Source organism: Homalodisca vitripennis, chromosome 4, assembly GCF_021130785.1.
Source record: "Homalodisca vitripennis isolate AUS2020 chromosome 4, UT_GWSS_2.1, whole genome shotgun sequence".
Taxonomy (NCBI): Eukaryota; Metazoa; Arthropoda; class Insecta; order Hemiptera; family Cicadellidae; genus Homalodisca; species Homalodisca vitripennis.
The window spans coordinates 119012410-119027641 of NC_060210.1; the positions used below are offsets into that span (position 1 = coordinate 119012410).

Below are 15232 nucleotides of genomic sequence, written 5' to 3' on the forward strand. Positions count from 1 at the left end.
GGGCCAAATCTACGTTTACTGATTGAGCATTTTAATAAATGTATGGACTAAAAACGCCATTATTAGTTCTTTTTTTGATTAATTTAGAGAGATATAATTATTAATAGCACAATCAGAAAATTTAGAGCATAACCCTTTTTAATACTTTAAAAACAATTTTATTTTTGTTAAAATGCAAATCTTAGCTATCCTCTCGGAAATTTTAGAACATACAAAGATTTGAAATACAGTTTAAATCACTTTATAAGACGATCAAATAACAATTGAATAGCCCACTGTGCATTGTGCAGCTACGTTAATATGGATATAAACTGACAACACTATTTCACTGTACCGCTTGCTGTTATAGTAGCAGTTCTGATTATACAACCTTACTTTATTAACCTTTTATAAATCATCCAGGAAACTTAAATCCTATTTTGGTGCCGTGTCCTCAAAGCGCGAGACACCGGTGCGGCCAACACCGGTCTTATCTGCCTAAAGTTGGCCCTGATTTTGATTAGATATTAAGGTAGTTAAGGTACTATAATCACAAGACTCTATCTCTGTTGAATTTGTATGCAGTTAAAATCGTTAAAAATCATAATTCGTTTCAGTATTAACAAATTCTATTAATGAAACAGTTTATTTTAATAAAAACATTTATAGTCCAGACTAGAAGAAACACTGGAAGATCTACTCTTCAATAGATAAAAGAGGCTCTAAAAGTATATAACATTAATAAAAATGAGTTAAATAAATATAATTGTAGTAACTGATCATTCTTGAAATTACATATAATTGAAAAAATAATTTTATTCCTACAATATGTCTATTAACCGTGTTTTATACTCTAAAAGTATATAACGTTAATAAAAAGGAGTTAAATAAATAAAATTGTGGTAATTGATAATTCTTGAACTGGCATATAATTGAAAAAATAATTTTATTCTGACAATACGTCTATTAACCGTGTTATACACTCTAAAAGTACATAACATTACTAAAAAGAAGTTAAATAAATAAAATTGTGGTAACTGATAATTCTTGAAATTACATATAATTGAAAAAATAATTTTATTCCGACAATCCGTCTATTAACCGTGTTATACACTCTAAAAGTATATAAAATTACTAAAAAGAAGTTAAATAAATAAAATTGTGGTAACTGATAATTCTTGAAATTACATATACAGTAGACTCCCTCTCGTTCGGGCACCTCGGGACCGGACCCCCGGCCGAACTAAAGAATGGCCGAACTATCCGAAGTTAGCAAAAATAAGACCGTTTTAACTTCTAAAACGTACTTTCGATCGTCATACAGTCTGTAAATATTTGTGAAACATGTGCAAATAGTATTTTAAGAGTTTTATGTAGCAAATAAACTAAACTAGGCCTAGGGTAAGTGCTAACTTATAACTTACCACTGGCAGTTGGAGTTGTAAACACGTACTGTATTCGAAACTCAAAGTTTCTATTTATCACACACAAAATAACGAAAATAAAACCTCACAAAACTAAAGATTTACAAACACAAATTTACAGTATGTACATGGTTATAAAAGTAAAATTTTCTACTGTATAAAAGGGTTTAAAAGAAATCAGTAATTTTTCGTTGCACTTTTTCTTCAATAGCTTTCTTCCTTGCATATTCATGCCATTTCCTCAAAAACATGACGTCGACTGTTGTAGAAGTCGTCTGTTGCTCAATATAGGTTGTAGCCAGTTGCAGGGCTGCCACCCCCTCTGCGTGACTCATTTGACCCTCGTCGTCTACCTCACCGTCAACATCGTCTTCTTCTTCTACGTCTTGGGTATCTTGACGCTGTAAAACCGACTGAGCTATTTCTTCATCATTCAAAACTTCATTATCGAGCTCCTTTTCAGCGGTCAACCACTCCAAAACATCTTGTTCCACAATGTCTTCAGTGTGAGGCAGTCGCATTAAGTCACTTAGGATTTCTACCCGTTCTTCTGTTTCATGTTCAAGGTCGGGTACACCAAGATTATTTCCGTCCTTTTCAAAGGCTTTTTCAATGTCTGGCCAGACTTTTCTCCATGACTTTGTTATTGTCAAGGCTGTTACTTCATCATAGGCCTTAGCCACCATGAAAATGACGTCTTTCACGTTGATTGTTTTTAACACTTGGATTAGGTCTGTTTGTTCATCGTTTTCTAGCTTGAATAGAACTTCTGAAAGGAGCTTTCTCCGGTATTTCCTTTTAACACATTCAATGACACCCTGATCCATTGGCTGTTGGAGACTTGTCACATTGGGGGGCAGAAAATACAGTTTTATTCCACTCTCACCCTCACATGCCAGTTCATCCGGGTGGGTAGGCGCATTGTCGAGAAGAAGTGCGCTTACAGGAAGTTTCAAACAGCTTTTTCTTGTAAAATGGGGCCACTCATTGGCGTTCCTCTTCTACCTTCTTGCAAAAACCACAACCAAAGAGCATCATCAACTAACTCATTGTTAGGTTTCTTTAAAGTGGAACGAGATGCAAGAACTTTATCTGTTTCAATCTGGGTACAAAACGTCTCAATTGATTTTCTGTTTCGACGCCAATCGTTTACCGTGCTTTTACCTACTCCAAGTTCCCTACAAATATTTTGAACCGATTCACCTTTGTCTAAACGCTCTAGTGTTTTCAACCGTTGTTCTATTGTCACAAAAGTACGCTTACGTTTAACACTCATCACGAAAATAAATCCAAAACAGCAGCACACACGCAACAATACACTACACACACAAACGTTCACTCAAGGAAAGAATACAACTCTACATGTACTATACATCTCAACTCGATTAAATACAGAAGACAACTGACCTATTTAAACAAAGGAATGAGCGAATGAGCTAGATAAACTTGTCACGACCTGTCGCTAGTCGCGGCGTCGGCGAACACAGCAGATGCGCACGTGAGTCATACTCAGGTGGCCGGCCGAACCATCCGGCGGCCGAACCAAACGAAGCCGAACGAGAGGGAGTCTACTGTAATTGAAAAAATAATTTTATTCCGACAATCCGTCTATTAACCGTGTTATACACTCTAAAAGTATATAACATTACTAAAAAGAAGTTAAATAAATAAAATTGTGGTAACTGATAATTCTTGAAATTACATATAATTGAAAAAATAATTTTATTCCGACAATCCGTCTATTAACCGTGTTATACACTCTAAAAGTATATAACATTACTAAAAAGAAGTTAAATAAATAAAATTGTGGTAACTGATAATTCTTGAAATTACATATAATTGAAAAAAGAATTTTATTCCGACAATACGTCTATTAAAAAATTATCCCCAACATTTTCAAAAGGTAAATGACGAGTAATTATTGATATCAGAAAAAGGAATAAAAATGACCAAGTGCTTTATTAACGCGAAATAAACAGGATGATGAAACAATGATGCAATGTCCAGTGGAATTTTAGTGAAGAGAGAAGCATCTTGTAGTGGCAGTATGCTTACCTGTGATTAAACTGTTATAAAAAGAGATATCTCTGTCCATAGTTCATCATTTACATGCCTCAGAACAAACTAGCGAGTTGTCAGTTTCTATAAGATCCAACTTTTCAAGAATTACCACCCTTGTAGGTTTTGCAGGCTTATTTGTCTTCACTTGTTTGTACTACATATTAAACATGGGAATACAACTCCGGGATACTGGATTGTGGTGCCAGATATTCGCTGGAATATCAGGTTAGTACTTCTTTAGATGTTTATTTTAAAAACAAAATATTAAGTACCTGCTTGTTTTAATCAGTACAAGTAGGTCAGATTCTCAAGAGACGCGTGCAAAGATAAACGCACCAGTACGTTGCCTAGTGTGATATTTAGGCCTAAATCGTTTTAGATTGATAATATATTTGTAAACATACTCTTGTGGTGTCGATTACTAGTTAAAAATCTAAGTTTTGCTGTAGTGTTACTATACGGTTAATTCCACAGCTATAGAAGACCCACCATTATGAAGGAGCTTATTATACTTGCTTCAAGGAGTGGTTAATTTTTCTTTCCTTCGTACATTTGGCTGTCTGTCATACACGATTACGTATTTATAATGTGTTAATATACATTTTTCGTTAAAAATTTATTTGATTTATAATGCATAGTATGTGGATTTGTGTGGTCTGTTGAAAAAATTTTAATAGTGTTATAAGTACAAACGTAGGTTCAAAATGTCTGTACTTTGTAATGTAGGAAAAACGAAATCACTTGTCTTGTTCATGCTCGCTATTTGCATAAGCCAACAATCACCATGATTATTTAAATATTGACAGTTGAAGTCTTACGTACTATATCATGAAGGGCAAAACGAATTATACGAATTCCATCGTAATTGGTTCGGCAGTTTACTTTATCTTCAGTTTACCAGAAAATTAGCCACATAATACGAGTATATAATCCTTATATTATCAAAGGATGGTCTTCATCAGGATGTTCTTTTGTTGGTTAGCTAGATGATTCCGATTAGAAGAACAGTGGGGATTTCAGCGAGCAGGAATTTTCCAATTTTCCAATTAATAAAACCATAACATTTTGTTTCAATTGGTCGTAGTTCAAGTAACAAGTTACAATTAAATAATTACAACACTTATAGAATTTTTAGACCTAGATGAAAAGAACCATTCAAATATACGAGAAAGTTTTTAAATTATGAAAACTGAAATAATGTTAGACTATAAATAACAGTTATCGCGATTTCTGTCGTAACATGGAACAAAAATAAATGACCACTTCAGAACTATGCACTTAATGTAATTAATTTGATTTAGAGGGTAGTTTTTTATCGTAAAGATAAGGCAGGGGTCTCCAATGTCGCCCTTATTAACAAATTTTGTGTGAAGGTGTTTGAGAAAAAACGTTAAGTTAAGTACAATTCAAATAAACGAACAAATTGGCACGGTATGGTCTTAATAAAATAATCTAGAATGAACAAATAATCGATCGCTGATTGCCATCAAATATAGTTTATAATAACTAGTGTTTTATACTTATCAAGTCCATGTTATATAGATATTATGATTAAAGGTGGTACATCATATGTTAGTTGTGATTTCTGACTTTATGTCTTAACGCTTTGATATGCTACCTAGTATGTAGTCTATGTTAGAGGGCCACCTGGGGAATAGATGGCACTGCAATCTAGAAACGTAGATGTAATGTTACGATAGCTCGTGTCCGAGAAAGTCTGTTCCCTTCATCGTTAGCAACGAACTTAAAAAAAAGAATTACAGGTAAATTTATGACCTGTATTAATGTACTGTTTCAGCAAGTATGGGTTCTTTTGCGTTTGGTACGCTCTTCGGCTGGATCACTCCTATTCTTCCACAACTTCTCAGCTCCGAAAGTGAGATACCTATGACTCATGAGGAAGCCTCCTGGATGATATCCTGCCCGGAGATCACCACCATGATGACTCCCATCCCAGCTGGACTCTTGGCAGACCGCATAGGGAGGAAGCCCTTGATTCTTGCCTCTGCGCCTCTCTACACCGTGGGTTGGTGTATCATCCTCTACTACAAGACGTACTTGTCCCTTATCGTGGCTCGCTGTATACAAGGCGCTGCTGTTGGCATCGTTTTTGCAGTTGTTCCTGTGTATCTTGGAGAAATTGCAAGTACAGAATGTAGGGGAGCCATCACAAGTCTATTCTTCATCGCTTCCTGGATGGGCTACCTTTTCGAGTACTGCACTGGACCTTTCTTGTCGTTCACGAACTTCACTCTCCTCACACTTTCTACATCAGTACTTTACTTCATTCTGGTCTGGGTGCAGCCCGAAAGTCCGTACTACTGGCTAATGAAAGGCAACGAACAGGATGCTTACAAATCTCTGAAGTGGTTCCGTAGTTCTTCGGATGATCAGAAAGTTGTAGAAGAATTAGAAAGAATGAAGCTCAGTGTGACGGAAGACATGTCAAAGAAAATCACCTGGAAAGACGTGATAGCGACCCCTACCGACAGAAAAGCTCTCTTCCTCATGCTCTTTGCAGGATCATTAAGGTCCTTGAGTGGTATACAGCCGATCACAGCTTATGCGACAGAAAGTTTTAAGGAATCCTCAGATCTTATCATTGCTCCCAAATACATCACCATGATTTTGGGATTTGTTATGGTTTTTGGAGCTTTCTTCAGTTTCTTTACATTGGATGTGTTAGGGCGGAGATCACTCATCATCATATCATCTTTTGGTTGTTCGATTAGCCTCTTTGTCGCTGGAATATTCTACTACTTGGAGTCTAAAACAACAGTTGACGTTTCTTCTTGTAGCTGGATCGCTCCTGCTTCTATCTTGGTGTACTCCGCAATCGATGTAGGGGGCCTCTACCCGGTACAAACCGCCTACAGCTCTGAACTGTTCACTTCTAAGACTCGCTCTACAGCATCAAGCATTGCTGCCGTTCTAACCACATTTTGTATTTTAGTTACCCTAAAAACTTACCAAACATTTATTGACTTGTTTGGAGTCTATTTTAATTTTTTCTTGTATGGCACGATTTGCCTTGTTGGAACTGCAGTTTCATATATGTACATGCCTGAAACGAAGAATAAAACTTTTGAACAGATAAGGCAGGAAATTTGCTGCCCAGTTAAGAGCCAATCGAACGCGGACAATTTGTGTTAAATCTTCAGAAATTTCACTATGGAATGAACTTAGTTTGAGAGACACAGCCTAATGTACACAACAGCCTAATATTAATACTTTTTGATAAGTTCTTTTAATAGTTCATAAAATTGTGTTGCAAAGTAGATATTATTAGATAACATATTATTGTTATTTTATAATTGTAGCAAAATGAGTTAAAATTAAATAAAACAAAATTATTATTACAATTAGTTATCATTGTAGTTGTTAGATTCTAGTATAGCAATTATTCAATAGTTTATTTTATAGATCTGATCTTGTTATATAGAAGTATTTACTTAAATTCGATATGTACAAAAAATATAGTATGTATTTTATAGATGAGATGCCTACTAGTCAAATTTCTATCGTTTAAGGTATACTTACTAAGTTAAACAAATATGACACGATATTAATTACATAATGTTCTAACTTAATATTTTGTATTTTCTAAATAGGTTTATTAATGTAAGTTAAGTATTAAAGTAATTATTATGAACAATACCAGTTAGGCGTGCTTTGTATGTTAAATACTTCTTTATTCAAGTTTAAATTATGATTGTTATAGAGTTATTTATTTTATGTATTAAGAAACGTTTTGCAAAAAATATAAAACATTCTATGGAAACTAAAATGTATATTTTTATCTTGCAACCTATTAATTTGGACTTTGCAACATCCAACAACACTAGAGTCGAACGCTTATTCTACAAAGAAAGACTAAACGTACAGAAATTTGTATGGATAAAATTAATATTATTAAATTTTAGAAATATTACAAGTGATAATAAATCGTAACAATACTACATACAAAGTAGTAGTTGGAAACAGGCTTCGCCGAGGTAGTGTGTAAGATTTCAAGTAATAAATAATAATTGTATAGGCTACATGTATTATGCTAAAATGCTATATTGTTGTACTCAATTTATTTATTCTGCGATTATCTCGTTGGCATTATGGTTACCCATGACATCAATGTAAAGATGTTCGCTAACGCTTAGCGAAATCCTATGGAGTGACATGCATTATCATCAAACTTAGTAATATTTATATAGGCACGAATTTTCGTGCAAAATGTCAAGTTTATAGGTAAATTCGTTCTCAATATACCGTGACAAACAGAGAAATCAAATTTTTCCAACCCCCCGTGTGATAGCCTTCCTTAAATTAACGCTCTGACTAAAATATAGTTAGTCGTTAATGGAGTAGTTGGCTCAACACAATACATCGCACAACTCGTAAGAAAACAGATCTTGAATGATAAACGTTAAGATAAAACTGTGGATAGAAGTTAGTTTTCAGTGGGAGTATGTATACTTTAAATGCAGAACATTAAATATATCTATTACACGTACCCACACCTTGTGTTGGATGGATAACAGGAATTCTGGCAAGAGACCATGTGAGAAGAGATTCATGTCTGTGAAGTTGGCAGTGCAACTTCAAAATATTGTTATAGAACCTATACCAAACGTTTGTGCTTCGTTTGTGCACGCAATATTGACGTTTGTGCTCGATGTATTCCCCATCAAAAAATAATTTTCAAAAGCACTGCCAACTTCACACGAGCAGTGCAACTTCAAATTTTTTCAATTAGCTTCAAAAATTCCTTTTTTGACTTCCGCAGTAAAGCACAAACGTCGGGAATGCGTGCACAAACGAAGCACAAACGATTGGCACCGGTTTCGTTCAAAAAATTTGAAGTTGCACTGCTCGTGTGAAGTTGGCAGTGCTTTTGAAAATTATTTTTTGATGGGGAATACATCGAGCACAAACGTCAATATTGCGTGCACAAACGAAGCACAAACGTTTGGTATAGGTTCTATAACAATATTTTGAAGTTGCACTGCTAACTTCACAGACATAAGAGATTCGACTTAGTAAACCAGCAGTACGTTCCCATATTAAAGTAGCACTTGTGCATTGATTCCAATTGGAGCACGTCTACAGAATTATAACATACCCCATTTGCAAACCTCCTCCAGAGTCACTGGTGAAGGGGGATGAACCTCCAGCATTGCTTCAGGCGAGTGCCTCCGTGAAGTTCGGTTGAGGTATCGAAGATAACTTCACTTAAAGAGTGGGCTGAATTTAAGGACCCGTAGAATAACTAGAGAGAGCTGGCAGTGGGCGAATAATGAATATATTTCGATCCGAGTGAGGAGAGTGATAATTTTCATTATGATATCATACTGAAAATGACTATAATCAACGTGGTTTCTTCATATGTAAGTGACGTTTTCTACTCTTTGCGGTATTTTCCCAGCTAGCGGATGGATTGATAGAGTTGGCTTTTTGAGGACTCAAACAGTGATAACCGGTGATTAAGGGTCTTCATGGAGAGTATTGTTTAATACTATGTGAACGGGTCCATTTGTTCCAAATATGTACAGATATACAGAAAATATGTTATAACTACAGGACATCCAAATCCGCAACATGATAAAAAAGCGGATTAGAATGGTTATACAACTTTAGTAACCAAGTAAGGGTACTGTTCAAATGTACGACCTTGCTCACTAAACATTCAAACTAAGTTAGTTGTTTTCATTGTGATGATCAGAATAATCTATGCCGGTAGAGAGAAAATCGTGCAAGGGCTTCCCTTGAGGAGGAGTTGTAAGGATTCGTAGCAAACTTCATATGGTTGAAAATAAATATCGAATACTTTTTAAATCTACAGCACAGAGAAAAACCTATTTTTTGATAATGAGTGACTACAGGTGATTGAAGGCCAGAATAAAGGAGATTCCGGTGTTATTTCCGGATTAAGATAAGTTTAGTCACGAGAGGAAATTTAGGCCAAAACATTTACGGTTTAATACCAAAGAAATGGTAAAGCTTTGACGAATTTATCTCATAGTCTAAGCACAATTTAATAATCAGAAAAATGATAAGACGGTGATATCTTGTACAACAATATTGTTCTTGGGTCAAACTGTAAATGTTCTCAGATGCATGAACATAATATTGTTATTCCCTTTTATTTACATATCTAAAATTGAATGTGAAGACAATTATTAGAATGTGGCGTCTGCCACTTTTACTTTTGTTAATTGTTACCGGTGGTCGGGCCAGGATCTGTACTGAGTCTTTTTTCTATTCTCGGCCACATCTGGTCTTATCGTCTGCTATTGCCAGGTTGCTAATCTCTTTGCTAGTTGCAGCGGTTTGGTTTACTGGTCATTACTAAGACTTGTTGCTTTTACCAACATTATTCAGCTGGTGGTGTTTAGCCTCTCTTCTCTTGTAACCAGCATCGAATGAAGACGTCCTGTAGTTTCCAATGGACAGAGATTTAGTTTTGGTTCTTCAAAGCTGGCTGTCCCGCTCTCTATGGGTCGCGGCAGTGCTTAATTAAGTCCTTACTTTCCAGAAAGGGTCCCCGTACCTCACATGTTTATATCAAGGCCCAGTAGTGCTTCCAAATACAGTGAAACCAATGCTTAAAAAAAACAAACCATTAACGTTGCAACGCATTGTAAGGTCATTCATGAAGAAAACTTTAGAAGTTCCTATTGCGATAGAACAAGTGTCAAGGCTTTAAAATATGATATTAACCAGTTTCGAGTTCCAGGACCTTTTTAAGGGCCAAATAGTGTGAGATTTGTGTGAATAAGAGGTGACAGGTATTGTGGGCAGTAGCAGCTTTTTGTAAATCTCCTCGCTTCAGACATGCTGGTGAGTGTGTAATTTTTTTATATTTGAGCACTTTCAAATAATTTAGATTATCGGTTATAATCTAGGAACATTTTTATGATTATCCTAGCTATCGCAATATTGGAGTTATTGATAACGTAATAACTGTGTTGTGTATTGTATTATTCACATGTAATAAATGGATTGCTCTTTAAGTGGCTTATCGGCAACTTTACAACTACAGACTTATCTACAAATAAGCTATTTGCCATTCTGAGTTACAATTAGAACTAGAATACATCAAACTGTGAGTAATATAGTTATATTCATCCATCATGGTACATGTGCGATATACCGACTGGGGGCTGTGGTGCCAGGTGTTCGCAGGCATTTCAGGTTTGTGAAAATCATACAATCCATTTAATTTGCGAAAAACGGGCTTAAAGTATATAATATGTTCAGGAACTTTTCGTATTCAATGGGTTCTTTACAGCCTTGTATTTTGGAAGCACTTCCCTTCTAAAGAGTCAATTTGTCCAGCAGTATTGGTGATTTACAGCAGGGTTTCATTTTTTTCTCTAGTTGGTTCTGCAGTGATATTACTGTTGGATTGCCTTTTTGATGTGTCTTGTCATATAATAGTTTTCAGGTCTGCTACATTTACCCCATTTTTTGAATCTTCGTGTCATGTTTAAGTCATTCGTCTGTGGAGACTCCTTAATTCTGAAATGCTTTGTCAACTGATATTTTTACCCTCATTCGTTAGATAATTTTTTTTATTTTACCTCTGAGTAATCTTGACTTTTTGAGAATCAAGAATTGTATAGCATGCTCATGCAAGTTCTTTATTAAATCCAGTTTTATTATTAATAGTACTAGAAGTTTTTCTATTCAGATATTTTCTTTTCCCAAGTATCAACTGGAAGTGATTGTACTGGTTGAACTGACATTTTGACCAGAAATACCTGATTTGTTAATGCGGGAATATTAGAATCACTGTTTTAGATTCAATCATAGAAACGAAATCTAGAATTTTGATTCTAGCAAAGGAATTTCTGTCTCACATTTTTTAGTATTAAAGGTTTAAATCTACTTTCACTTTAAACCTCAATAGGACAATATCGAGAGGTGCAATAACGGTACGTAGTTATCAATGGATGCACATTTAGAGTGAAACTGTTTCTTTAGGCATCGTGCTCTGTCACTGACACTATGTAAAATAAAACTGCTCGTCTGGTCAGCTCTAGAAAAGGCCGCTTAAGGAATACTAGTAATAGGAACAATGTTGCGGATTTATCTGGGCATTCTTTATGTCAGCATTGGTAATTTTATTTGCAGTAAGGGCAGACTGGATTCATTGAACCTCTGTTGAACCAAATCATTCTAGTTTTACTTGTAGATGCGCCAACATTTTGAGGCCCACCAAAATTAATTGCTTCTTTATTGTAAGAACGTTGTCAGGAGTCCAAGAACTCGACTAAGTAGATCGTATATGTTGTTACGATTTCACTATTTATACTTATTATATACTAATTTGTAAATATTTTCCTTTTAATAACTCCAGATTCCAAGACTATTACTTTACTCTGAGATTCTGTATGTGAATTTAATTAATTTTGTTCTTAAGAAACAAAAAGTTGGTAGACAGGCCAAAGAGGATTTGGCGTTGTACTTAATAGTATTGTACTGTACCTTACTATTGGTAATTCATTCACTATAACAATATTTTATTTATATTAAACAGAGATTATTGTTTCAGTGAGTATGGGATCTTTTGCTGCTGCTACACTCTTCGGGTGGGTCACTCCAATACTCCCTCACCTTCTCAGTCCAGAAAGTGAGATTCCAATGACTCCGCAGGAAGCCTCCTGGATGATATCCTTTGCAGAATTTGCAAACCTCATAACTCCGATCCCAGCTGGCATCATGGCAGATCGCTTCGGTAGGAAGCCCATGATTCTTGTCTCTGCTCCTCTCTTCACTCTGGGCTGGTGTATCATTCTCTACTACAAGACCTACTTTTCCCTCCTGGTGGCTCGCAGTGTACAAGGCGCTGCTGTCGGAATAGTTTTTACCGTTGTTCCAGTGTATCTTGGGGAAATTGCAAGCACTGGATCTCGAGGAGGTATTACTAGTCTATTCTTCATCTTCCAGTGGTTGGGTTACCTGTTTGAGTATTGCACCGGACCTTTCTTGTCTTTCACGAACTTCACCTTGCTCACTCTCGCACCGACCGTACTGTACTTCTTATTGGTCTGGGTACAGCCTGAGAGTCCTTTCTACTACTTAATGAAAGGCAACAAACAAGATGCCTACACCTCCCTGAAGTGGTTTCGCGGATCTTCAGATGAAGAAGAGATCGCTCAAGAATTGGAGAGGATGAAGCTCAACGTCGAAGAAGACCAAGCGAAGGAAACCACTTGGAAAGACGTGATAGCGACACCGACTGACCGGAAGGCTCTGTACCTGATGCTCTTTGCAGGATCCTTGAGGATTTTAAGTGGTACTATGCCTCTTGTCGCTTACGCCACACAGAATTTCAAAGTTACTTCTGATCTCGTTGTCGCCCCTAAATACATCACCATGGTTCTGGGTGCTGTACTGGTTATGGGAGCTTGTTTGAGCTTTTTCACCTTAGACCTTATAGGTCGTAGATCTCTCATCATCATATCGTCTCTTGCATCTTCTGTAAGCCTGTTTGTGGCCGGAATGTACTACTTTCTAGAGTCCAAGACGACCGTTGATGTTGCTCCTTACAGCTGGGTGGCTCCTATAGTTATCCTGGTGTACGCCGCAGTCGACGTCGGAGGCTTGTACCCAGTCCACACGGCTTACACGTCAGAGCTCTTTACGTCCAAAACTCGTGCTATGGCTTCCAGTCTTGCTGCCGTTATCACGACGTTCTTCACCCTGGTGACTCTGTTATCTTACCAAATTGTCATTGACCTGTTCGGAGTGTACTTCAACTTCTTCATTTATAGCACGATCTGTCTTGTCGGAGCTGTGGTTTCCTACATCTTCATGCCAGAAACTAAGAACAAAACGTTTGATCAGATAAGAAAGGAACTTTGCACACTTACTAGAAATAAACTTATTTAATTTTGTACTGCTTCGAATGTCTACTAAGTATATAATAAACTGTATATGACATGGATTTTTTTAATATAAACAGTGAGTTTGTCGTCTTGAACGGAGAAGAAAATAACTTTCACCACTTACCAGAAATGTTCTACCCTTGTTACTAAACTTATTTAACGTTCTTTACTTTTAGTATTAGTAACATTTTGAGTAACTGTTAACTACGAGTACATAACCTACATTATATTGAAAGTTGCAAAATCTTTGTTAAATATAATACGCTAAGTTAGTTCATTAAGTTATTTTGTATATTTGTATTTTTGTTATGCTAAACTATAAATTAAAACACGTGTTTATTGTTTCAATTAACCCTATATTACAGCCAATGATGACATAATACCAATGGATTATATAACTGGAATATCATCAGGTTAAACCATGTCCGCCATCTTGTCGTAGGCATTAACGCAAAACTTCGCTCAGAATGGTGTAAAATGTCAATGCTACTGTTTAAAATAAGTCATGATACAGCCTACTTAGAATATAGATAACGGTTTAAAACTTGGAATCAATAAAGCTGATAAGTCAACGACATTAGTACCACCCAAAAGATAAATAAAAGTTTTTTAGATTTTGAATGATTAAATAAAGTAAAAACATTTACGTAAGGTTTTTAACGTGACAAGAAAATGTTAGTCGTCTTCTATTATTGTTTTGTTTTTTGGACAGGTCATTTTTAAAACGGTGGAAGTATAGTGTGCAAGATTAACTGTCTGAAATATATTTTTGATAAAATTAACTGCCGTATTTCGGTAAATATTTTATATTGTATGAGAGAAATTTAACTAGCGAGACGGGCGCTTCTCGATATATCGATACAGTTTTCTTGAGAGCCTCATGTCACAGGCTTTGGAGACATTCCAATCAAAGTAACATATTAGTTCATATTTATACTGTAACACGCTAAATGATGTAAAGATAAACAATTTGTAGGGTTTATGGAAAATAAACTATGCTATTGTCCTTTATATAATCGTAAACTATTTTACAGATCATTATGAAAATTTGTATGTATATGTATTTTTCCACGGAGAAGGTTTATATGTTATGCGCATTGATGCGCCGCCAGGCGACGCTAAAAAAGATAAAAAGTTTTCAAAGCGCCTACAAATTATAAACTGCAATTACGAGACAGTTACGTGTATTAAATAGTCAAACATTATTTGAATGCGCTAATTTATAATGTATGTTAGTCTTTAAATTAAATTTCTGATTGAACTTTAACCTTAAGTGTTAGACCACTTTATAATAAAATACATGTACGTGTACAATGGCCATAAACATACACTTTTTACAGTTTTCTTAATCGTGGCAACAAGGGAAACTCTACATCGGCGTTGAAAACAATTCACTTGAACCAGAAGTGCTCATACACAGGCAAATCTTACGAAAAGCGCGCGAAGCCGCGGGAAACAGCTAGTTGTCCTATACAAACTCATTTAACTTCAATTTCACAAAATATTATAAAAATAAAATAAAAGTGTTCATTAAACATGTGTAAACAAGTGCATTAAGATAAGTCAGCATCAGCTTACTTAACTTATTCACAATACTTTGAACGTATATGATAAAACTAAGGAACCTAGTTTTTCTTATTGATGCAGGTATTACTTCCCATCAACATCTATGTATGGTTGGCCATTTCTTTCTTTCAGATTAGAAGCATATTTTGTGCCTTCAGGAGGAATCATATTTTTCATGACTACCTGGGTACAAGGCTGTTTTGCTCTGTCTGTTATTATTTAATTTAAAATTTATTAGAATTTAAAATGCCAAATTATGTATCAAATATTTGAAGATATTCAATTATTCATTGTATCTAAATAAAATGTTTAGAC

General features: G+C 35.5%; 1 protein-coding gene across 1 annotated transcript; it reads left to right on the forward strand.

Annotated features, from left to right (window-relative positions):
• Window positions 1-1911: 1911 nt before the first annotated feature.
• On the forward strand, window positions 1912-13686 carry LOC124361167. Its single transcript, XM_046815206.1, has 3 exons — window positions 1912-3689; window positions 5263-6612; window positions 12016-13686. The coding sequence occupies exons 1-3, from the start codon at window positions 3632-3634 to the stop codon at window positions 13353-13355; spliced, it is 2748 nt and encodes a 915-aa protein (XP_046671162.1). The 5' UTR covers window positions 1912-3631; the 3' UTR covers window positions 13356-13686.
• Window positions 13687-15232: the final 1546 nt, after the last annotated feature.

What these genes read in the sequence shown, in the direction of transcription:
- LOC124361167 (XM_046815206.1), top strand. Translation starts at nt 3,632, where the DNA reads ATGGGAATACAACTCCGGGATACTGGATTGTGGTGCCAGATATTCGCT. An exon ending in GATATTCGCTGGAATATCAG is followed by an intron (nt 3,690 to 5,262) that starts GTTAGTACTTCT and finishes GTACTGTTTCAG; the next exon opens with CAAGTATGGGTTCTTTTGCG. An exon ending in ATCGAACGCGGACAATTTGT is followed by an intron (nt 6,613 to 12,015) that starts GTTAAATCTTCA and finishes TTATTGTTTCAG; the next exon opens with TGAGTATGGGATCTTTTGCT.